The sequence below is a fragment of the Mesocricetus auratus genome, unplaced genomic scaffold, assembly GCF_017639785.1.
Source record: "Mesocricetus auratus isolate SY011 unplaced genomic scaffold, BCM_Maur_2.0 Super-Scaffold_100014, whole genome shotgun sequence".
Taxonomy (NCBI): Eukaryota; Metazoa; Chordata; class Mammalia; order Rodentia; family Cricetidae; genus Mesocricetus; species Mesocricetus auratus.
In genome coordinates this window covers 14723095-14748841 of record NW_024429197.1, presented here as the reverse complement: position 1 = coordinate 14748841, position 25747 = coordinate 14723095, and the positions used below count along the sequence as shown (strand labels likewise).

Sequence of the window (25747 nt, the reverse complement as noted above, 5' to 3'; positions counted from 1 at the left end):
ATGTGACCAACCTCTGCTCTAATACTGTGAGGGACCCCACAGTCTGGTGTCCCAGCCCAGGACATGAAAGATTCATGAAAGATTTGAAAAGTACCATGCTCTCAGATGCTTTCTCAGCTTCCATGTATGCCTGGAATTTGGGCAGTCACCATGGGAATATTGGTGGTCATCCCTGGGCCAGAGATGTTGCCAGGGGAGCAGCGGAGAGAGGGGAGGAAGTTCAGCAATTGCTGATGGTGGCTAGTCTTAGTTCCCTGTCACCACTATGACCAAGTCTCTGACCAGAGCAATAAGAGCGGAGAAATTCTCTCTCAGCTCACAGTTTGAGACAATACAGCACAGCATTGTAAGAAGGTATGATGGGGTCCAGAGCAGCTGGGACATGTGGCTGGACTTCCCACACCTCAAAAGACCGGAGAGCAGGGCTGGAACAGGAAGCAGGGCCAGACCCTGCCTCAAGCCCCACCCCAGTGACCTGCTTCATCAGTCTCAACATCCTCCATAAACAGTGTCGCCACTGATGACCAGCTATTCAATCACAAGTCTGTGGAGGATGGTTTACATCCAAATGGTCACTGTGGTGAGGACCCGCAGGAGCTCAGGTGGCCATATGAGCCATGTGACAGGAGCAGACGTGGAAGGGCTCTCCGTATATGTGTCAGTCTAGGATGTGGCACTCCCAGAATCAGTTTGCACAGCAGGGCTGTGGAGGATGAGAGATTGCAGCCTGAACAAGGGGCCATTTGATGATGCCATTAGCCAACAGAGAACATTCGGGCAGAGATCCACGAAGGAATCCCCACTCACTGTGGACTATTGCGTTCCACCTGGTCACACCAGCACTTCCTCCCTCGCCAGGTTCTCTCTGAAGCTGGGGAACTAGTCTCTCCTGGCTTGCAGGCCACCCATGATGCAGTTGCTTCTACAGCAGACACCTCACATCATGTCCTGGCTTGCATGGCCCAGGACACAGGCCCAAATCCTTAGCATGGCAGGCAGAGTGTCTTAGCATGGCTCCTCCTACTGCTGTCATGTCACCACTCTCTGCCTCTCACTTACTTAAGCAACTAGGTTTTCTAGAAGTCTCTGAACCGGGGCTGGGGAGATAACCCAGTTGGTAAAGAAGACAAGAATTTAGTCACCAGGACCTGACAATCTGGTGCACACTTGTAATCCCAAGGTTCCCTGGGATTTGCTGGCCAGTCAGGCCAGTCTCATTGGTGAGTTCCAGGGCAGTAAGAGACCTCTTCTTTAAGCAAAGGTGATAGAGGGGGTTGGTGTTACCAGAGAAATATTTGAGGTCGTCCTCTATTCTCTCTCTCTCTCTCTCTCTCACACACACACACACACACACACACACACACACACCATGCACACCACACAGAAGTCTCTAGGCAAGTTGCTCTGTTCCCACACCACCGCCCTTCCTCCATTCCGACGATTGTTTTATCATCCACATCCAAACTGTTCATTCTCCAAATGCCACCTGGGCTTCATTTCCTCCAGAAAGCCTCTGGGCTTTCTCCCAGACATTGTGATGGCTCCCTCTCTTATCTGTATGGAAACTGACAGAGATTCTCCAGAATGTTCTCCCCAGAGTTGCTCCCCTCAGTGAACCCCATGGCCAAGCTGAGGGGGAGGCCATTAGGCTCACCATATGGGCAGCATTAGTTTGCTTAGGCAGTGAGTGGGGTAATAGGAGTGAGATTTTGTTGGCCTCCAGGCTGAGCACTGGGCTGCCTGGTTTGGGCAGAGAAACCTGAACAAAACATCCTTCGCAATCCAGAAAAACTAACCATAGGAAGTTTGTCCTCCTTGGCTTGTAGTGTCAACAACAAAACAGCAGCTTCAGCTTCCAGGAAGATCAGTATTAGAATGAAGAAGGCAAAAGAAGACCAACCTAGACATTAGTTCTGAGTATCGGCAATTGGCCCCACCCACTGCCCAACTGACCAAGTAAAAAACCTGTCAGTCATTCAGTATTTTTCTTCCTTCTTCCCATCCCATCCCAGCCCTGATCTGTCCAGTCACACATTCCCAAATGTCACTAGAGTCTGACCTCTTTTCCACCTCCTTTTACTGCTCCTCTGCCAAAGGCCCTAACCCTACATGCCAGACTTATGTCACCTCCCTCAGGAGAAAGCCCATGGTGGTGGGAGGGACTTTGAATTAAGCTCCAGGCAAACTCTGCAGTTCTAAACCTTCTGGAGTCACCTCTGTGCCCTGCAAACCAGCCAGACAGCCTCCAGAGTAAGGTAGCTGGCATGCCTGCTGTCCGTAGACCTGTTGTCTATAGTTTATTCTAGAATGCTCCTTCCCTGCCATAGCTCAGGTTCTGTGCACTGGACTCCCTCTCAGAGCATCCCTTGCCCCCTTCAGTCACCCTTAAGGTCTGATGGCAGTCCTCCACAGCCTTCAGAATTCCCTCAGAGCCCTCAGTCATGAGTAGCACCCCCTCCTCTCTCCACCGCAGGCTGTTCTCACACCATCATGACCCCCACTGTCCCTGGGGGATGTGAGTGTACTTCTTGGAACCCCTGCCTCAAGCAAGGCAGGGACAGTGTTATGTTAATGGCAGGACCTACCCCAGCCTGTATATGGCAGCTTCTTAGTAAATATTTGTGGAAGATAGGATAGGACTGAGGCAAACAGAGGGGGGGGGGAGGGAGAGACACACACACACACAGAGAGAGAGAGAGAGAGAGAGAGAGAGAGAGAGAGAGAGAGAGAGAGAGAGAGAGAGAGAGAGAGAGAGAGAGAGAGCTTGGGAAATCTTCCAAGAACATTCATTTAGTCAGCAAATAAAGCAACAGAGGGGATAGAAAACAGTCGGTAGAGAAGAGAAGAAAAACAACCTGGGGAGTCTTCTCCAGGCCCCAGGGAGCAAACAACTGAGATTCCATATGTGGCCTGATACTGCCACCAAGCCCGAGGGGATTTCTGTCCATGAAAGCATGAAGAAGGAGTCCAATCATCTTGTGGTCCGCCAGCTGTGCCTGGTGGCTCTTTGATAACTGCCAGAACTGGCCAGATGTGCCTCACACATCTTTAGAGACATCGGGGGACCCCAGGGGACCATATAGCCTATGGAGAAATAGTCATGTTCCTCAGGATGGCACAGAAATGGGCAGTGTGTGGAGGAGGGGGACCCCCCAGAGACTCTGAGTATGTCAGGACACAGTGTGGCTTCCAGAGACTTCCTCACAGCTGCCACCAAGTCCCTAATGCTATGTTCCCTCCCCTAGGTGATCAAACTGGCCTTTGAAGAGTTCGATTTAGAGAGGGGCTATGACACCCTGACGGTCGGGGACGGTGGGCAGGATGGGGACCAGAAGACAGTCCTCTACATGTAAGTGACATACTGTGTCTGGATGGGAAGTGAGTGATAGAGATAGGCTCACAGAGTCCACCCTGGTCCCCAGACCAGAGGCTGTAGGGCAGTGTCCTGCAGTGCTCCCGTTGTCTGCACATCCATCTACCTCTCTCCACCCTAGCCAAGGGGAACAGACTTCATAAAGAAGTTACTTCAAGTGTTCAGCCTGAGCAGTCTTGGGCAAAGCCAAACAAAGGCTCTATGCCTGTATGTCTGGCTCTTCTTTGAAACACCCTGTTTCTGCCACCTCCCAGTCTCTACTATAGGTGACTTCTGTCCCTGGCTGTCTAACCTCCTACTGAGACAGTGGAAGTTTTTGAGGGGCCTTTCCATATGCCCAGAACTATCTGAGACATGACAGCTTTATAGACATAATGATCATCTTTCCCAGGCCAAGGGCAGTCTCATCAAGAAAACCTTACCAGGCTATCCTGGAACTCCACTGGGCTAGGTCTCTGCTTTGTGAAACCATTCAGTACCCTTCACCTGATACAATAACCCAACAAGTAGCCAGAAATGTCTCTGCCCTGTGCATGTGACCTAGCTCCATATTTAGAACGTGATAGACCCAGAGTGGGCCTGGCTCCTTGGTTTCCTTTCAGGTTTCCCTTGGCTCTTGGCAGGGTGCAGACCTCTAAGTATCTCTCTCCCAACAGCCTGACAGGTACATCCGTCCCAGACCTCATCGTCAGCACCCATCATCAAATGTGGCTTCTCTTCCAGAGCGACAGCAGTGGCAGCTCCCTGGGATTCAAGGCTTCCTACGAAGGTAACTGCTTTCAAGGAACCTGGCAGACTTACTTACCCAGGGAGGAGGAGATTTGGGGTTTCCATCTGCAAGCATGAATCCTGGGTTCAAATTCTGGCCCCTTCCATGCCTCTCTTCAGACACATTATTTGACCTCTCTGAGCTCCCATACATTTCTTTGTTTAGTGCTCCCCAGTCACACTGTCCCAGACAGTTTTGAAGATTACCTGGGATAGAGCAGTTGGTGTATGAGATATCCTACACCAGCTGTGGGCACGGGTTTCATCCTTTATTCATCCCTGGCATCTACAGACTTGCTGAGTGTCGTCTATTTTTGAAATCTTTACGCTGGCCTCTGACCTCCCAATCTACCTTGTGATAAATGAGTGGTTGTGTTGCACACAGGAGGATAAAAAGCCACAATTGCTGATGGCCTGAGGAAGATGCCAACAGGGGTCTTCATTCCTTCCAGTAACCAATGTTGAAGAAATGGCACAGTCTGGGATCCGTGGGGTATCTCTATTCTTGCCCTTCGTGAACTTCCAAATCTCCTATTGTTCAAAAGAGAAATCCCAAAAGGAAGGCAGGTGTCGTGCTGTGAGTGATTAAACCCTCCTAGGTATCAGAACCAGGCCTTACCCTAGGTGGTCTCCATTCTAGTAGGCAGATGGAACAAGTGGGTATTAATGCAAGATGGCCACCCACACCAGCAGTGGGAATGAGAAAAGGGGAGCAGGCATCCCTCTATGGAAGTAGACATTAAGTCCTAAAATGATCCACTGGCTATTAGAGAGACAGAGTCAGGACACAGAGGAAGGAAATATGCCCCTGGATGGCTCCCATATACACTACCTACCTAGTACACCAAAATTCTTCTCATACCAGGACCTGTTGCCTTTCTACCCCAGGGAACACAAGAGGTGCTGGGTGTCACTGACAAAAGCAAAATTAAAAATCCCACAAACCAGGTCCCTTAAAGCAACAGCAATGTGCTCCTGCACAGGCATGTGTTCCTGTCTGGAGGTGGCAAATCTGGTACCCAGAGACTCTGGTAGCATCCTTCTTCACTTTTCTTCACATTTCATGGTTACTAAGAGCTCTTGGTACCCCTTAGGTTATAGACATCCCTCCCTACCATTGTCACCACACATGTTTTTGTGTGTATGCCTTCTCATAAGGGTGACAGCAGGTTAACCAGCCCCTGCCCTACTCAGAATGCCCCCATCTGCAAAGACTGTTTCCAAATAAGCTCTGTTACAGATGCAGGGGTTCAGATCTACAGCAACTCAATAGACAGTAGGAGGTTATCCTGTAACACTAATGCTCACTCCACCATGTTATCAGAGTGAAGATGGCCATTGGATTCTTCCCAGAATGGAGATCCTGGGTATAGGGGAGGCAGAGCACTGGACAAGATGCCTGGGTGACCCGTACCAAGTAAAAATCCTATTTCAGCCGATTGGCTGCTCTGTGGAGATCTCAGGGCCTTTCAAGGCTCTGTTTTTTCACCCTGAGAAACAAGAGCTAACGTGACTGAAGAACAGCCTCAGTCATGGGGAAATATGTAGAGATGATATTTTTTCCTTGAGAAGGAGCCCAGCCTGGCCATGTAAGCCCATGATCCCAATTACCCCAGAGGTTGAGGCAGGAGGACCACATACTCAAAGCCTACCCTGGGCCACAGAGTGAGCTGGAGAGATACTCAGCAGTTAGAGTACTTATTGCTCTTAGAGACTGTAAGGATTCCAGTCCTAGCATCACAAGAGGACTGAAAACCTTGTTAACTCCATTGCTGGGGCATCTGGTACCCTCTTCTGGTCTCTGTGCAAACCAGCCATGCATGTTGTATACATACACGTATGCAGGCAAGCACTCATAAAACAAAATGGAAAAACAACAAAAGAAGCAAAAGTCAATCAAGGTGTAGCCCCGTGGTAGAGCATCTTCCCAGCATGCGAGAAGCCCTGGATTCCAACCTCAGTATTGAAAAGACCTAGGGAAGGTTAGAGGCAAAGCAGCTAGGAATATGGTACGAGTGCACAGGAAGGTACCTAGTGGGGGGGGGGGGGGGAGGCATTCTGCACATGTGAGCATCTGTGTGATGGAAGGAGCCCCCAGGCAGGACTCCAGGAGGTCCTGATCCAGGCCCAACTCTGTTACCACTATGAAATGTGAATGGATTTGGGTGCACATTCCACGGCATTCCTCAATGCTAAAACGCTGTGAACATTTATTAGTGAATGTCTCCACCCAGGGAGAGGAGTGACCTCTGATATCCGCATGTCCTTAACCAGTTCATGCTTGGCCCAGGGTTTGGACAAAACACAAATACCTTGAATTTAAAAGAGATAATACAAGTTGGCAGGCAGAATAGTCTCAAGCAGAGAGAGCTATTGGCTAAAGTAGTAGCAGACAGCAAAATAATAATAAATATTGAAAAAAAAAATAAACGCCACCACTAGAATGAAATCAGAAGTCCTCGGGCTTTCTCTGTCCTGATGAGCTTAGCTGTGGAGGGCCCAGGCTTTGGAAGGATTTAATCCAATCCCCATGAGAAATGTTTGTGACCCTCTAATGTTTACCTGGGGAGAGGTGGACTCAGGAGACTGGAGAGCTGTGTCCAAATATTTGAAGGTTAGTAACACAGGAAAAAGGAATCAGACCAGTTTGAGGAGATTTTACTGAGAAAAAAAGGGACATGACATTTGCTGAGAGCCTACTGTGTGCCAGCTGCCTTATGTTTGTCTTCTCAGGAGGGTGTAGTGTTGCCATAGACGGACTTGGTGCAGCACCGGGGACCACCAGGGTGGAGTGGAGGATGGCATTGACCTGCTTTTCTTTCTTTCTTTCTTTCTTTCTTTCTTTCTTTCTTTCTTTCTTTCTTCTTTCCTTTCTTTCTTTCTCCCTTTCTTTCTTTCTTTCTTTCTTTCTTTTTTTGTCTTATTCCCCCTTCTCTTTTACTTCTCATAAGCCTCCATTTAAGAGAAGATTCATAATTAGATACCAGAAAAACATCACCTCATGTCACCCCTTCTAGGCACAGAGGGGATAAGTAAGCTGCCAGGGGTCACACACAAATCCAGGAGGGGGCAGAGCTGGGATCTGAGCCCACACCTCTCTAGATTCAAACTGCATGCTTTCGCCCTGTATGGAAAGCTTCCCAAAGCTACTGACTTTTAATTCCTTATGAAATCTTTGTAGAAGCCAAAACTTTGCCCCAATCAGATGCATCATATAGCAGAAGCCTGGAGTCCAGGTCACTGGAGGTTGGAGGCATGTTCCTTAGCTCACGTCTCACTCACCCAGGGTTGATTAAACACCTGCTGTTGGTCAGAGCCTGTGTGGATGCCTGTCACAGACTAGTGCCATCAGGACTTCCTAGACACGTGGCATATTAGGAAGGACAGTCTGTGTGTGTTTGGGGGCCTTTCCAACCTTCACGGCTGTGTCAGGTTGTGTGCATAGAGGCAGCAGGGTCTATGATGATCAAATAGACTCTGGAATTGGATCAGACCTGATGAATCTCAGCATGGCTCCTAATCCACAACCCTGAGAACACCATGTGGTCTCTATGAGCCTCAGTTTTCCCACTCACAAAGCAGATAATATGCTGGCCTCGGCACCTTTACAACAGCGAAATAATATCACAGAAAATTCTTTGCGTGGCGTCTGCCACCAAGACAGAGTCTTCCTCTTAGAGTCACCAGTGTTCCCAATCCCTCAGGGTCTTGTCCTCTGAGCTAGACCTACATTTGCCTCCTGTAGCTCCTGTTTGCTCATAGACCCTGGTTTTAGGACCGGCCTCATTCCCCATCCCCTTGCTCTCTTGGCTGGATAGAAGAGAGGAAGGCTCCCTGTGGTCAGTATCAAGTGTGGGGTTGTGTTAGTGAGTTCCCATTGTGTGACACAACACTCGACATAAATAATCTGCAGGAGGAAGGGGTTCCAAAGGATTTGGCCCAGTGTCCCAGTCTCCACTGATTCCGGACCCGAGAAAGGATGAGCATCGTGGCAGTGGGAGGGTGTGGCAAAGACCGTTGACTTCACAGTGGACAGAAATCTTGGAGACTGGGAGAGAACAGGAATGAGATGTCCTCGAGGGCCCACCCTGAGTGACCTACTTCCTCTACTAAGAAACACTTCCCAAGCTTTCCAGGACCTTCCAAAATAGAGGCTGGGGACCAAACTTCCAATACATTTCATACCTAATCTCTGTAAAAGGGGCAGAATCCACTCACAGAATGCCCTGGGCATCATGGAGCCTCTGAATGTGGTCCACTGGGAGAACCTGGGAAAAGTTCAGTCAGCAGGACCCACCCTTCCTCCTGCCCCTTTCCTTCTGCCTGGGCTTTGCACCTGAGGACTGAGACCCATCAGCCTGACACCTCCGCTGGCATCAAATGATGGTGGATTATGTTCATTGCCAGATCCTGGTCCTCTACCACATCTGGCTGTCCGTTCCCACTGACTGCGTGGCTCCCTATGGCTCCCTATTGCTGCTTCTTAGGGTCTGGCCTGGGTCTTCAGTCTCCTGTTCTAACCACTGGCCACATTGACTCCCCCAGCCTTAAACTGAAACTAAACCTTAACAACTGTCCCATCAGTCTTTGCCTGCAGCTCTATCAGTTGGAAGCTTCCCCTCTGACACCTCTTAGCAGTCCCTTCATACGAGTTAGCCAAGGCCCCAAGAACAAAGTATCACAGACTACATGGTTTGAACAACAGGTGTATGTTTTCTCATAGCTCTGGGGGCTACAAGGCAGGGGTCAAGGCTTTAGACAGCATAGTGTCTACTGAGGGCTCCCTTCCTGGCTCACAACAGCCATCTTGTCCTTATTCAGCCTTTCCTTAAAAAATGATATCTGTTCCTGTGAAGACATAAATCCCATCAGGCCAGCCCCCTCTTCTGACCTCATTCAACTTAATGACTTCCATGGAGACTCATCTTTTAAAATCATCACACTGGAAGTTGAAGGTATCAGTATACAAATCAGGGGACACAAATGTTCAGTCCATATCATCACCCCAAAGTAAGTTCTCCACTCCTTCTCCCCTCTCCCCTGGACCTGATCTATGCCACAGTGCTGATGAGCAACACTGCCACCCATTCCCAGGTCTCATCTCAGCCTCCTTGCTTCCCTCCATTCACTTGGCCCCTGATCCCTACAGTTCTGCCTCAGCAGCATCCCACTCTCATCACTGTGGTCCAGACCTCCATCATCCTCTGTCACTGTGCTGCTGACAGCACAGGCTTCCCACCCAGCACCCTTCCCTCCCCATCTGCCACATGGCACACAATGATCTTCTCAGATTCCAAGTCTGGCATAGTCTTCTCGTACTTAAGGAGATTTGAGTGACAGCTTCTCGCTTCTCATTGACTTCAGTAGGAAGTACCAAGTCTTCCACATTGCATGCCAAGTTCTTTGTGAGCATCCCTAAGCCACATTCTGGCTCCTGTGATTCCAGGCAAGGCAGAGATGGCAGTTCGTCCCCCACCCTTGCAGGGCCCCATCTGTAATGTGCTCAGAAAAACTTCGGAGGATTCATTTGTGATGCCGTACCCTGGCACATTCAGATACCATCCTCAGAGCCTCCTGATTCCTTTTTTCTCCCCTTTACCACATAGTGCTCAAGTGCCAAGTGGCATGCATTCTCCATTGCCCCTCGGGCTTCAGGGTTGGGCAAACCCAGTTTACAATGAGATTCTTCCATTCCCCCTGTGAGCCAGTCCCTTCATTGAGGAACATGACTCTTCTTGTCCATGAAAAGACACAGGTAACTGGTTGGCTCATCATGTCTCTCAAAGATTTGCTACACCGAAGCAACCAGAATAGGGCCCAGCATTTGGGAGTCACTGGATTGAAAGCTTGTCCTCTCCTCCTTCCTCTTCAGGCCTGTGGCTGTCCCACCCTGGACCCCTGCTCGAAGCATCCATATTCATTGCATCTGCCTTGACATTGGCTTTCCACTGATTCCAACTCCAGGGAAATTCCATGCCACATAGACATCTTGACCCAAGCATGGGAGGCTAGCCCTGTGTAGATATCCTACGGGATAGCAGCAGGCCTTTAACACAGGAACTACATCCATCGCGACTACTGCTCCCTCTGCACATACCTGGCTCCTTTGCCCATCGAGAACAGGAATGCTACTTGGGGGCAGGCATGTAGTTCTTGCCTCACCACATTAGACGTTCCTTCCTACCCAGAGCTGGAGAGATGGCTTGGGCAGTAAAGCATTTGCCATGCAAGCATGAGAACCTACATTTGGTTCCCTAGAATCTACATGAAAAAGCCAAGCATGAGGTGCACAATTGTAATCCCAAAGCTGGGGAGGAAGAAATGGGTGACTCCCTGGGGCTTGCTGACTAGGCAACCTAGTGTAATCAGCAAAGACCAAATAAAATGGGGAAAGCCCTGTCTCAAAAAACAAGGTGCACAGTGACCTAAGGAACAATGCTGGAGATTGTCTCTGGCCTTCACACTCACACACGCGCGCGCGTGCACACACACACACACACACACACACACACACACGTGTGCACATACAACATGAGCGTGCAGATACATGAACGCCAAAAGAAAAAGCTTTCTCCTCCATCATTTAAAACTCAAGCCCTAGGGAGAAAAACTGGGGCATTTACTTCCAGAAATTCATCCTGCCCCGCTTGTCATCATTCCTGCTTGGGTAGGGGAGAAAGCTCAGGATCCATCAACACCAGAGCCCTCTGAGCCTAGAAGAAACACAGTCTCCCTCCATGGGGGAGCCAGCTGTGGTAAGCGCATTCACAGTTGCAATTGCTTTGCTTCCCAGTAGAACCAGAAATATTTAAGGAACAGGCAATTAGCACTTACCAGAAACATTATAAAATTACACACACTTGCTAACAAGTTTTCATATCAATCTGGATGTCTCTTGCTTTCCTGACTGGAGCCTGAGATCTGGAAGCCTGATGCTGGATCTGGAAGACTGACCCAGGGGAGGAAGAAGTAGGGGCCCTGCTCCTGGGGAGATGGAGGTGTGAGGATCATTCAGGAAGGATGTTCAACAGCCTGGGGACTCGTGACAGAAATGAGATCATCTGTTGACTCATGTCCCTAAGATCTTATGATGTGTTACAGACACTCACTATTCAGGACACTGAGATCACAGGGACAGAACTGTCTCTGCCCTCACCCAATTCATAGTCTGTTTCCATGGAGTAAGTGCTACAATCACAAGGAGTGGCCTCTGACCTTGCTTGAGAACACCAGGGAAGTGAGTGAAGTTCTCAGGAGACCTGATGTCACAAACAGACTGCCTTGAAGGACACAGAGAAGGCTTGCGAGAAGGCAGATGTTGGCTGGGAAAGATGGCTTGTTGAATGGGCGTGGGCCTGGGTAGATGGCTCACTGGGGAAGTGCTGTCACACAGTAATGAGGATCTGAGTTTAGATAGCCAGGACCATGTAGAAAGCTGGCCACAGTGCATCTATAGTCCAAACTGAGGAGGCAGAGGCAGGTGGATCCCTGTGGGCCAGCTGGCCTTACTGAGTCAGAAAGCTCCAGGTTCAGTGAGACACCCTGCATCCGAAAACAACATGCATCATCATTGAAGGCACTTGATATCAAACTCCAGGCTACACACAAGCACTCACACACACAGTTTCACACATGTGCATACATGGAAGCACATACATGCATACACACAAGCATGCACATGAAGATGTGCTACATACACATAAACACAGGACATTTTTTAATTAAAATCTCTACTGGAGTCAGTTTTGAGAACAAGTATGGAGAAGATGCCAAGATTGCCTCTGAGGGCAAGGCTCGTGTCTCCTTCTCTGGCATGTAACTCTGAAGATGAGCACTGTGGCACTTCCTGAAAGAGGCAGCATTAGCCCCAGGATTAGAAGGAATCCAAAGGCAATGGCCCAGCATCACTCCAGTCTCTTTAGGGCATCATCTGCCCTGGTGTCACCAGATGTCAGGTCATAACCATCTCAGTTTCCCACCTGCTATTTGTAGGACACTCTTATGTGTTAATCTGGTTTCCCAAAACTCTTCCTCCTGACACTCAATGATGCCTTTCTGGTCCCTGGCCCCATCAGAAGTAGAGTACCTGCATTTCAGAATGCTTCTTGGATCCCTGAGAAGCCATATAGTGATTGAAACTAAACATACACCCTGAGTGTAGATCACCATAGCAGTAGGGCACCAAAGGAGCTCCTGAGCTGGCCTAACAGGTCTAAGGAGGCCCAGATTGGATGTACTTGGCCCAACACGGAAGATGACTCTGTCTGGCAGACAAGCAGGGGGTGTTCATTTTAGAAGGAGCAGACAGCAGGTGCCCAGTTCCTGCGTGGGCGAGCTGGCAGGGCTCTGCAAACAACAGAGACCATGATAACAATGAGGGAGTGCCACCTCATTGCTGGGTCCGCGCCATGTCCCGGGCATCTTGGCCATCAACTTGAATACACATAAGCTCAGTTAACCCTCACGGTGACCCTGGTTAGCAGAGCTGTTATTACAATTTCCATTTTATACAAAACAAAAGCTAAGGGTTAGAAAGAATTGACATGGTAGGCTGGGGAGTTAGATGGTTCTGTAGATAAAGCACTTTCCATATAAGCGTTCGGACCTGAGTTCAGATCCCCAGAAGCCACACAAAGTAGCAGGTGCCCCGAATTTCTATGCCAAAACGGGAGGTAGAAACAAGAGGGTTTCTGAAGTTCACCAGTGAACCCAGCATATGGAGTGGACAAAGCGACGGTTTCAAACAAGGTGGAAAGGGAGGAGTAACACCCGAGCAGCTTGTCCTGACTCCAAATGTGTGCCATGCCATGCACATTCCCACGCAGCTGGTCCTATGACTCCAAATGTGTGCCACGCCATGCACATTCCCACGCAGCTGGTCCTATGACTCCAAATGTGTGCCACGCCATGCACATTCCCACGCTACTTTGTTAAAGAACAAGTGGCCCAGGCCTACTGTATGCTGTCAAAACCAGGATTCGGGTCCAGGATGCTGTGGCCTCAAGCTATCATTGCATTGTCACCTCCCTACAGATGACTCTGTTTCCTGAGATACAAATTACAAGAGGGGTGCTGGCCAAAGATAAGACCTAGGGTGGTGGTAGGGGTCGGAGTCCTACGTAAGCAGGAAGACTTTGGAAAGCCTTGGGGAAACTGAGCAAGGGGCAGTACAAACTGATAATAAGCGTTCAATGACCTTGTACCACATCAAAGAATATGGGATAGAGAAGAGAGGCAGAGTCACCAACTGGCTACTGCCAGCCAGGTGAGGAATTATGGGACAGAGAAGATGCAGGGAACCAGGGTGCCAGAGTGTTTAGAAGAGCGGCCGAGGAGAAGGTTCCTATAGAGATACAAGAGAGGTTCTTAAGCCTGGCCTCTCTTTCAGCCTACAAGAAGCCTCCCCATGCACACCTGACTGAATTCTCCCAGTACAGAGTTCAGAGTTCCCCAACAGCTCTGGATCCTCAATGCTTACTTAGCCTTGCATTTGACAGTCTCTACATAAACTCCGGGTCTCTCTCATGCATTGCACCAAACATCTGCTATGCTTCCAATGGAGTGCTACATACAAAGGTCCGTGATACATGATCAACCCATGTCTGCTTCCATAAGCCTTACTTCTGGAGGGGGGCAACTGGAGACAAGGAGACCATGTGGCTGGTACAAGAAAAGCTGTTGAGTTTGGGACTCAGATTGTCCCTGATGCCCAACAAGGTGGGAGATGCCAGGTGGGTAATACTGGCCCCTTTTCCCCACTGCTCTATGCCCAGTGTCTGGGACAGTAACCAATAGAACACTTCTTGAATAGTTGAGTAGCTACAAGAGGTAACTGGCACCATGAAAGGAAAGAGTGGAGTGCCAAAAGAGGAAGTGGGTGACATCTAAGGTATGGACTAGGGAGTGTCTTGGAGGAGGTGACCTGAGGAGATCGTATGGAAAACAGGAGAGAAGTTCTAGCTTGGGTTGAGGCACCATTGAAGCAAAGGTCAGACATACATAGCACAGCTCTCTGGAAGGGCAATAGAGAGCAGTCTAGGTTGGGCACCCCAACCCCCATCCCAGCTCTCTCCAAGTGGTTTCCCTTCTCTGAATACATCAAAGGGCTCAGAATATAGAGAGATACATGATACAGTCCCTTCTGCGCAGACATTGTCATAAAGGAGGATTCCAATTTAGTATCAAAATTGAGAAGCCCAAGAAGACGAGGAGAGACCTGAGAGTTTAGCACGGGTGATAGGGCTAAAACAACCAAGCAGGGGGAAAGCAAGTAAGGCCAGGCCCCACAGAACACTGACACCTTACATGCAGACATCTGAGGCCTCCTGGCTTGCTTTTGGTGGGCCAAAGGAGCACGAAGTACATACTTACAAAGTGAAATTGGGTTAAACCAGATAATAGGAAATTGCAAGGCTGATTTTTCTCCAAGTCAAAATTGAATTTATCTATTTGTAATTCTGAGTGCTAACATCAAACATGGCCGGCATCTCGCCTGGGGGAGTCTTTCCTCCAGGCAGACTCACATCAGAAGCCTTTGTGGGAAGGCTCTGCCTCCTGTTTCTATGTTCTCAGCCCAGTGATGGACTCAAGGAGAAGGCCCAGGCTCCTCTCCCTCATTGGAGTTAGCTCCCCAATTCCTAACCCCAACCTGCCCCATTCCTCATCACCCCACCTCCAGACCTGAGCTCTTCAGTGAGCCCTTCCCTCTATGTCTGACCCTCCATAGGGTCAGCACCACCCTCCTCATCTTTCCCAGGGCTAACAGCTGCTCCCCTCACATTTGATGATCATCACGTTGGAGGAGCTCATGAGCTCCACTTCTGTCCCCACCACAAGGTCTTCTCCTTGGACGTCACATGGCCTCCAGCCCCTGCTTCCTCATCATCACTGCCTCCCCCACCCCTTGCCCCAAGTCTTGCCATCTCCTGGTCTCTCAGATCTCAATCTTCTCACTTCTTTACAGAGGTGGGCCTTGTCCTCCGGCTCTGCTGCATTCCAGGGAATGCCACCCTCTCTGGGGTCCTTTGTCCCTTGGCTCTTTCTCTTGTCAGCCCCCTTTCTCCTAATGGTTACCTTTTCCTCGAACTCCCTGTCTCTGCCCTAGCTCCTGCTCCCATCCTTTCCTTCCTTGCCCTGTAGCCCTGGATACCACTTAGCCACAGTTGTAACAGAAGTCTCAGTTCCTTGGCTTCACCAGTCGCATCTCCAGCCCACGGTCAGCATCACTATCACGTTCACGTCTGTATGAGCAGGGCAGTCAGTGCTGCCTGGCAGGAGAGTCAGTTCTGCCCTTAGCGGCTTCAGGTGCACGGCTGGCTGTCCACTGAGCTTCAGTCTCCTGGTCTCTAGAGTGACAGTTTCGAAAGGTCCTGTCAGTATCCAGGCTTGCTTCCTGTGACTAATGCCTTGCTTTTTACCAAAGGCCTCGGTCTCTTGCTGTCTACCTGAAACTCACTGTCACGCCGTCCTTGTTCACTGCTGTCACTGAGGGCCTCTGCCGTGATCGCCAAGGCCAGCCAACATGCACAGGGTCTCTGCTGCTTCCCTCCCTGGAGCCTCCAGCTGCCCTTCTTCACCTCCCCACAGCCTCAGTGAGCCATCCCGTCTCCACCTGCATCCCCTCCCTCTTGTTCTTCCCAGAAACCTGGCTACATCCACGCTCATTCCATCTTTAGAGTATCTTAACCACCATCCAAAGGTGGCTGTCTCAGGGCTATGCCTATCCCTCTTCTTTCCCATCTCTGCTCCTTCCATAGTCCCACCCTCTCCCATTGGGTGCTGCCTCTCATGACAACTGTTCACCACGGCATCAGCCGTGGTCTCCTTTAGTCCTTTGCCTTCTGTCCCACCCTAACTTCCCTGTTGATCTCCTCAGCTCATCCCCCTCCAATTCAGTGATCCCAACTGGCCTTGGGCTATAGTCTACTACTACTCCCCAAAGCCATCCATTATGACCCATTCTGGGGGGACATTTCTTCTCCCCTCACTTGGTGGGTCTCATACTTCTCCTGACTGATTTATGAGTTACGTTTCAAATTCTGTAATTACTATATCATGGTAAGTTTGAGCTGTCCTTACCAGAATAATTATAATGGAAAAAAGTTATTGTCTGACTGGCTTCTTGAGGCACTCGGCATGTTGAGTGCTTGCTCTCTGCACCCTATTTTCAGCCTGAGACCCCATGTCTTAGAGCATGTTTTCCCCTCTGAATGTTGCAAGTTGACAGAGTCTACCTCCATCCCCAGCGCCTGCCACAGGCTGAGATGCACAGCAGGCCTGTTATTGCCTTGCTGATAGGGAGGAATTAGGTAGGTGTGGTTATGTGCAAAAAAGATTTGACTACACAATGGGGGTCAAGAAGACCGCCCCATCCCAAAATGCATGCTCTCCTGGGCCAGTCAGAACCTCAGACAAGCTGAAGGCAGCAGCTCAGATGTACCCACTCGTATATTTTGCATTGTGAGGCCTCACTCGGGAACCTTAAATATGGGCTCTGTCTCCAGATGCCAGGTAATGTTTACTGCCACTGCCCTGACAGTTCTTGCCTCACAGACAGCCCACAGCATGTTTAGGGACACAGAGAAGGTGGGTTCTGCCACTTACTTCTTCAGATACTTTTGTCACAGGTGGCCCTTCTTCCTGTCCTTCAGATGACTGGAGTTTTGGAATCTGAATCAGACTTCCTTGGAATGATTGAGTGTGGCCCTATCCCTGTCCCTGAGCACACACAAATCCAGCTGCAAAGGAGCGTGAATATATAAGTCCATCCTGTGTGTGTGTGTGTGTGTGTGTGTTTGTGTGTGTGTGTATGTGGGAGGAGGAGGAGGAGCCAGGGGACATTTGAGATTTGGGTCAACTACTAGAGATCCCTTGGGACTTGCACATGGTCATACTGATTCTTACTTTCGACAATCCCTGATGTTTGATTTGGAGTGCGCGCGCGCGCACACACACACACACACACACACACACACACAGTGTCTGCACAGCGTATTTTGTCCTGCCTCCTCTCAGCAGAGACAAAGGGGTCCTAGTTTGGGGGATAATGTAAATGTGACAGTCAGAAGCCTGTGCATATGTCACCAAACCATTGTAGCTCTAATCAGCTCAGAGAAACAGCTCATAGCAGGAAAGCTATTGCAGAATCACAGTGACTTCTGGAAACCTTGACTACTGACCACCCATAATGACATCCACTGAGCAGGCAAGGATACTTTCTTCCTGAGATTCCTGGAAAGTTCTCCAACACTCCCTTAGTGACTCCAGGTCTGTTTTCTCAACCCTCGGGTCTCTTACAGTCTCCTTTTACCATCTGATGCTTTCTCAATGACCTCCCGTCCCCTGGCAGGCCATCTTCCTCCCTAGATGGTGCTCCTCTCCCACCCCTCTCTTACAGCACAGATCAGGGCAAAGGATGACTCAGGAACCTCTAAAGATGCAGCCAAAACAGACGCCTTATCTGAAGCGCCCTGGCTGACACCCAGAGATGAGCCCATCATGCTCCTGAGTTCCATCTCCTGGGGTTGAGACAGACTGACTCACCAATTGTCTCAAGCAAACTTTAAGTGTACTTAATGAGTCGTTTGTTTCTTTTATCTGCTACTGTCTCAAATTGAATCTACAAAAAAAATCTTGAAAGTGCTTCTGTGTCAGAAGGCAGCCAGTATTGATTCCTGCTTGCTCTGGTTTGCAAGAAGGACAGGCTGCACAGGGCCACTGCTTCTCAACTGTCCCCGATTGCCGTCACTGCTCAGACAGATGCAAGGATTCAAGTATTGTGCTGGCCTGCTCCTGCCACCTGGCAGAATATACTCAGACAGTACCCTGGTCAGCCCAGGTGCAAAGGACCCCTTTAAAAGAAAGACCCCCGCCTACTTACACTCACTTTCCTGCTGTTCCCCTGGGGCAGATAGGACTTTTTCTGTCTCCCTCTTCTCTTCTGTCCTGTCTCTGTCTCTTTACCTCTTCTCTCTTTCCTTCCCCCATTTCCCTTTCTAATAAAACTTCTCACTAAGCTCTGTCTGTCTGGCATGTTTGTCCCCCGCCTCGATCACCCTCACCTACCATGGAATCCGCCAAGGTTCCCCACAGGCTTTATCATAACATGGACCTTCCTTAAAAATATCCCCAACAGTGTTCACAGTCGGAGGCAAAGTGCAACTCAGGCAGGATGTCTCCAAACTTAGGGACATATTAGCTCCTGGAATAGATGCATGACAGAATGTAATCAAAGGACAAAAAATTTATTTTGTCTTATAATGTCATGGGGCTAGTGCCCACCTTGATGGGGCTCAGTCCATGACATCAGAGCTTGGGACAAAGAACTCAAGCCAGATAGAACCAGAGGCAGATGTCTCTCAAGGCTCCCTCTCAGCAACTCACTTCTTTATACCAGGTTACTGTCCCCAAAATTCAGCAACCTCCCCAAACAGTGCCACCTGATGGGGACTCCCAAGTGTTCAAACAAATAAACCTGCAAGGAAAATTTCACACCCAAGACTATAACACCCACCTTTCACGAATGAAAATATCAAAGTATCTGGGATACAGTGTGTGGACACTGAGTCACAGGCATATGACAGCTGATGACCCTATCCTCCTAGGACATGGTCCTGCAGGATTTAGGAATCCCATGCCCTGACTCATAGTAGGAGGGCAATAGAGGGGAACCTATGCCTCCAGGACAGATGTAAAGTCACCTCTTTTGTCTCTTGTTTTTTGTCTTCTTGTTTTTCAGAGATCGAACAGGGCAGTTGTGGAGACCCTGGCATACCTGCCTACGGCCGGAGAGAAGGCTCTCGCTTTCGCCATGGTGACACACTCAAGTTTGAATGCCAGCCTGCCTTTGAGCTGGTGGGGCAGAAATCAATCACGTGCCAAAAGAATAACCAGTGGTCGGCTAAGAAGCCAGGCTGTGTGTGTAAGTGAGCAGGGTGGCCACTGATGGGCTCCCCAGAGAGGCAGGCTGGATCCCTACCTAAGACCCTGTCTTTGAAAACCTACAGTGGGTACCGACAATCCCATGTGGGTTCATTTCCCTTGTTTGCAGGAAGGTGGCTATCTGGGTTCCTGCATACAATGTAGGCTACAGCTCTTGACCTTTGGGGACCTTCTTCAATAGAGTATAACCTTCAATGGGTCAGACCAAGACATTTCTCCTTATTCTTGTCACCACCATGACATCATTCTGTGGTGTGGTGGGCAAGATGTCTCTAAGTTGGCAGGTGGTGTACCAGCCTTGGAGTGTTACAGGGATCTGAGGCCTTGGGGGATATGTTTCCCATGATCACCACCTCTCGTGTGGCTTTAGGGACAGAGGAGAGCTCCAGCAATGCTTGCATGGCTGATCTTTTGGGGAGAAGAATGGAGTTCAGTGGTCTGTTCCATGGAGATATGAAGGAAGCCCATCATCCTTCTTCTTGTATGTGCTGGACATACTTTGAGGCGCCACAAGCATCAGGAGTCGTTAGTCACAGTGAGATTCTAAGTTTGAGTGGCTGTTGTGGCAAGGTAAAGGCGCGCAGTCACTGTCAGGAAGTCTGAGGTTATAACTTCTCTGGCTGCCACTTCTTCTCCTGGCCCTTGACACTCAACTCCCCCCCCCCCCGCCGTTCTTTCCTTGAATTCTCAGGGAAGGGCACTTGGCCTGACCCTCTGATCCTCCGCCCACCTTAGTGGACAACTCAGGACCTCTGAATTCTGCATACCACAGACTGAGAGCCCCTGGGGGTTGGGCATGGGAGAGCCTAGGAGATGGTCAAAATTCCTGTGATTTGAGTGAGTGGGTGAGCTGGGTTATACCACAGTGATTATCTGCTTGAACTAAAAATAATTGCTTTGTCTGGCAAAGCATTTTCTATAACTAGTAAGTTTATGTAAAAACTCTTCAGAGGTTTAAAGATCAAATCACTCTTAGATCCACATGAAATCACTCTTAGTTAAAAAAAAAATCAAATTGCATTATGTCTGCCCAGTTCTGCTCCTGGTGTAGGTGGGAAACATCGACTTAGCAGTGTTGGCTCCATTGAGTGCTAGGAACCTTGAGAGTACAAGGATCAGGGGTAGTTAGCAGGGGCAACTCAGAGTGAGCAACCAAAAGCTCTGAAAACACAGGAGAACTGAGCTAGGCAGAGGGGAGCAGAGTGGACCATGTCGTTCTAGCTGAGGTCCTAGCTAAGAGGGAAAGGCCCAGACAGTGGGATTCCCCCAGGCAGCATGGAGCTTAATTTTTGAAATTTATCTTGATAGAATGAAGCATGAAACACTGGGTGAAGATGATTTTCATTGCCAGGAACCTGGGAGGTTCAAACTTGGAAGGAGGCTGAGCTCCTGGGCCCCAAAAGCCAAAGCAAAATGTGGCTAGCAAGCAGAATGCAAGCTGGAGGAGGGTGGTGGTATCCACTGGAGGCCGCCAGGAAGGTACCTGATGCTGTGCTTCTGAGGAGTAGTTCTAGAACATTTTTCTAGAATCTTCTCTAAGAGCTGAGCCACTTGAAGTGCTGCCCTGCAGGCCCTTCATCTCCAGAAGCAGCATGCTAAACTCTGCTTACAAACAGCTGAGGAGGATTGGGCTATACTGACAACAGTGAGTCCATCCTGTACTCTCTATTGTTTGGAGCAGAGGTGAAGAACTCAGGTCATATTAATAAGAAGCGCAAAGTGGGCACTCTGGGCAGCGGCACGACATGCTCACTGGACAGTTCTAGAATGGAAGAGGACAGTGTGTGTCTTTAGTCACCTCCATTAGTTGGCTTGTTTGCTTACTTGTGTCTAGAAGAACACATCTTAAGTCCCAGTGAGGTTGGCTTGCGTGGAGGAAGGCAAGTCAAACCAGTTCTCCCCATACCCTGCACCATAGAGCAAGCCCCTCTTTGTACCTCATGAGTGCAAGGGGCTGTCATCTGTCTGCTATCTGCCAAATCCCCAGTCTCTAAGCTCATGCTTCCACAGATCCTGGCTTTGTCCTCCAGGAGTTCAAGGTCCAGTAGTAAAATAACAGTGCTGAGATTACTCAACTTTTAAAGTCTAGAGACCCAATTCTAACCCCTAGCTGAGCTTCCCAGCAGTAGCCAGAGCATCTTCTCACCAGATACTCACTAACCTAGTAGGGTAGTGCCCCACCCCATTCTAACTCCCCAGTGTCTGCATCTCCAGGATCATATTTATAGCCAAAGATAACTGTAACAAGAGAGGCCTCCACACTTTCCATGGAGAATACTTGGAAACTGGTCCACAAACTGGGTCATCACAGCACAGGTCATACTTTGAGAGATGTTCCTGCTCTCAACTCTAGATCAAACATACACCACAGTCTCTGATCAATAAAAAAGAGAGAGTGTGTGTGTCTAAAAATGTCCATAAAAATATAAAATAGTGAAATTGTCTGTCTGTATCGTAGAGTGTTTCTTACACATACACACAAAAGTACCTCCGGTAAAAGGCTCATCTGGAGAGTCACCCCCACATTAGTCACAGTAAACTATCAGCAGAGCACTTAGCCAAACAATGTTGCTCTCGCTTTCAGAGGAGTTAGAAAGGGACCGGAGAAATTCTTTTGATGGCTGAAATGTCTTCGAATGATTGTTCAAAGAGGTGTAAAGTACCGCACTGTTCTTCAGTGGAAGCATTTCCTTCAAAACGGTTCCTTCCCAGGGAGCTATCCTGCCAAGTCCACACACAGCCACTCCACCTTCACAGTGCTGAGCGTTTTCCACAGCGAGCAGCAACTTCAGCATCGCTCACTGACTTGAGATGCCCTCGCCGTGGTGGGTGCTCAGCAGACCATCTTGCCGCGTCTCACGTTGAAGTACTCCAACTGAGCACACAGAGCCAGCTCCTTACCTCTGGCTTTCGTGTCCTCCTCAGTCAGTCCACCTCTCCAAGGATTGCTGCTCGGTATCAGTCTGGTGTAGAAGCACTCTCCATCCAGTCAGCCATGTTGACTGTCTGCCCTGAGCCAAGTGCCAGGCTCAGGGCTTCAGAGCTGTTCAGTTCCATCTCTACTTAGGGAGTTTGCTCACCGTGGCTGTCCTGAGGACAGAGCTCTGGATAGGGAACCCATATACCTTACCCTGTAGAATCTCTGCTTGTCTTTGCATCATCCTTAGTGGAGATTGCAGAGGTCCCTTCTAGGCATCTTCAGGCAGGCAGTCATTGTCATTTCAGAGAGACAGTGGGAAGGAAGATACGAATAACTGTGAGGGTGGTTTACATAGTCCTTGATACTTTGTTGACACTTCACACTTCATAATGGAGGCAGAAAACCAATTATCAGTCCATTAGCAGCCACTTTCCCAAGAAGTTGCCAAACAGCTTTCACCAGAGCCTGGCCAGGAGCACACAGAAGCCTGCTCTCCTCTCCCATATCCGGAAGCCCATAAGAAAGTGTGAATCCTAATTGCTGCCATCTTAATATATAGGGTGCATGTGTGAAAGGAGAAGGCAGGGCCTCCTGGGATGTCTCCAGTTCAAATTATGCATCAACAGCGAAGTCGTAAGGGTCCAACCAGAGATAATTGAACCCTTGAGTGCTTAAGAAGAGACCACAGAAGATGCTGGTGTTGATGGGAAAAAAGGGAAGCTGGGGTTGCTATGAGAAGTAGCTCTCTCCTGGTAGCTGCCTGTCCTTCCCCGAGTTTGCTCCCAACCCCCACCTCTGCACTGGAGAAAGGTCTGGACTGGATCATAGGGCCATCAGGACAATGACCTTTCAGCTGTTAGGTTAGTTATTCCAGATTTTTCAGGCTCTGAAATGTTGGTACTTTGTCCCAGGGCATTGCTGGGTCTTGTTTTAGTAGCATCTCTGCCGTCTACCACACTGAACTCAAGCACCACACACTCCAAGCACTCCACGTACTTCATGCACCAGCTGAGACAACAAAAATCATCTCCAGACACTGGCAGACATTCCTTGGTGGCAAATCTATCCCACATAAAAGGCCATGCTCTAGGGTAGCTTACTATTGTCTCAAGACACATTTGGGGGGCTATGGTTAAAGTCTGAAGAGTCATGATGATGAAAGAGCATGTGATGGGGAGGAGGCTGGTTTTTTTTGTTTGTTTGTTTGTTTCTTGTCGTTGGGAAGATGTGAATCTTCCCTCATCCCTCCAGTGTTGCAGAGCGTTTCTTCCCTGTGGTTATAGATGAAAAAAGCAAGTTCGACCAGGGAAAGGTACTAACTCAGAGGCCATGCAGCCATCACATGGTGGGAGAGAATTTGAGGCAGTCAGTGGCAATCAGAAACCAGATTTTCTCCCCCAAGTCCCATACATTTTCCATCACCTCAGATTCCCAGAATCTGAGGGCTCATCTGAGAAGCAGGGACAAAGAAAGAACACTTAGGATAAGGTACAAGGCTGGGTTTCCCAGAAGCTAGCAACGGTTGTCAGGAGAGCAACACATCCATGCAGGGTAGGTCCACGACCTTGAGGGGAGCGGCACTGTGCCCTTTTTTCCTCATCTCCACTTTTCATTCCTTCTATCCACCACTTTTCCACCCATCTTCATTTTCTGAACAGTTCTCTGTGTACAAAGTCAGTGGCACCAGAGGGTGTGTCTGTTCCCAGCTATAGTCTAAACTGGAGTACCCTGGGGGTGACTGCTCTTGCCCATACCACATGCTACAAGTCTATATCCAGAAGCACCCACAGCTCAGGAAACAATACCCAATACAAGATTTTGGTATAGTCTGGAACTTTTTACATTTATGTAAATAGGATGATTTAAATACAGTTTCCAAGATTTAAGTAAAATGTTCTCAGTCTCCCTCCTCTGAGTGAAAAATGGTTACACAGCGGCCTGGCAGCTGAAGGCTGTTCTTCGCATCCATTCACACCTTTCGCGATCGCATTGGGCGCACCATTTTCTATACTGTGTCTCAAAGCCCACACCGTGTTGTGTGCCTCGCTTACCTTTTCTGAACCAGTGGAATAGTCTGTCTAGTTAATGGCCAAGGCTCATGATACCAATTATGTTCAATTGCTTTATATATGGCTGTAATGAAAACCTTCATGCATGTGGCTTCTTCCTTGAGTTATTTTCTAGGATAAATTTCCAGAAGTGAGGTGATCAGGCCAGTGGATGAACATTTTTACAACTCTCTATGAATATATACTGTCGTGTCACTCGCGAAACCCCAAGTATCATACCCATTCATAATGCCAGTGAAAAAATCTATAGGTTTAAGATGTGTGGTCTTCCCTTCCAGAAGTGTGGCATCTCATTCTGTCCTCATCGGCCTTCACTTTTCCAGAGAAAACAACCTTGTGTCTTTCTTCCTATCGGTGACATAGGAGAGAGCTTATCACCTTTAGCAGCCTCGTTATATCTCCATACTTGTGGGTGGCCTTTTGAAGTGTGGGAATTTAATAAGTATATATTGAATGTACCCCTATAGCTTATATCAGTCGATTACTGGGAACTCCCCAAGATTATGACAAAGGCTATGAACCCAGGAGTGAGAGACTCAGGGCTTGACCCCCAGAAACTCTTTCCATGGAAGACAAACACAATTATTTTAATTGAGTTGTCCCTGTGGATCATATTTTTCCAACAGAGGTCTTGGTGTGACAGGTGCACTTAGGTTGCTTCTGTGTGAGTCTCATTTTACTGGTCTGTGTGTAGCAGGCTCCACCACAGATGCAGACTACAATGGTCCTCTCATCACAGCTGACAGGGACACCATCCCTGTTAGACGACCTGACCTGAGAATGCAGTGGCAGAGTAGGGGCTCTGATAGAAAAGCTGGCGGCTATGAAATAGTAGTGGGTTCTCAGAGGGCCCTTGGGAAACTGTAGGCCTGGGTAAAGCTGGGATGCCCCATGGACACACACACATACACACACACACACACACACACATGCATGCACACACCCAAATAAATTTATGCACACACAAGCACATGCCTGTACATCTATGCAGACACTTGTGCATATAAGCCTGCATCTGTACATAAACACATGTGCATCTGTACAAACATACATGCACATACATTCATATCCATGTCCACACAAACACACACTTGCACACACATTGAACCTGAGTGCTTGGGTCTACAGCATTTCCTAGAGCAGTTGGCTGCTCTAGGTACATGTGAATGGGGGGTAAGGGGACCCAATGGCAGTGAAGTCTGGCAAGAGCTTTGGAGTCCCTTTTGGAGCAGGTCTGAGAGAGGTGTTAGAGGCACCCTGGAATTTCCATATTGGTCACTAGACACGGGCATCAGTCAGCCCTGGATCCTGTCCCAAGGAGTGTGTAGTTCTAGGAAGCTGCCACTTTCCTTTCCAGTAGGAAGACTCTCATTCCATTGTGTGGACAGGAGCACCACGTGGCCTTCCCACACACACTTTACCAATCAATCTTATGTTCCTTACTTTTGTGTTTTGCTGTTTTGCACTATAAAGTTGTTTTACATCTCCATGTAGACAAATCCCTCAATATTTGTGATTTCCTTCCAAAACTGACAAAGTTATCATTCTGCCATGAATCTGAGAGACGGTTTGTCCTATTTTTAGTGATTTGTCAGTGGTTTGATTTTTAAGCTGTAATTCGTTAATCCATCTGGAGTTTATTTGGATGCATGTATAATATTGTCCAAATTCTTAGGC

General features: G+C 48.8%; 1 protein-coding gene across 3 annotated transcripts in view; it reads left to right on the top strand.

Annotated features, from left to right (window-relative positions):
• The window catches only part of Csmd2 (CUB and Sushi multiple domains 2), a 558343-nt gene that overhangs the window by 324079 nt on the left and 208517 nt on the right, over positions 1 to 25747 (top strand). For 2 of the 3 annotated variants that reach the window (XM_040756596.1, XM_040756595.1), the window contains exons 11-13: positions 3246 to 3349; positions 4030 to 4142; positions 18879 to 19061. The exons of the other annotated variant lie outside the window; for it this stretch is intronic. In XM_040756596.1, the coding sequence (XP_040612530.1) occupies positions 3246 to 3349; positions 4030 to 4142; positions 18879 to 19061 (400 nt within the window). The remainder of the gene's footprint in view (positions 1 to 3245; positions 3350 to 4029; positions 4143 to 18878; positions 19062 to 25747) is intronic. 3 annotated transcript variants of the gene reach the window in all.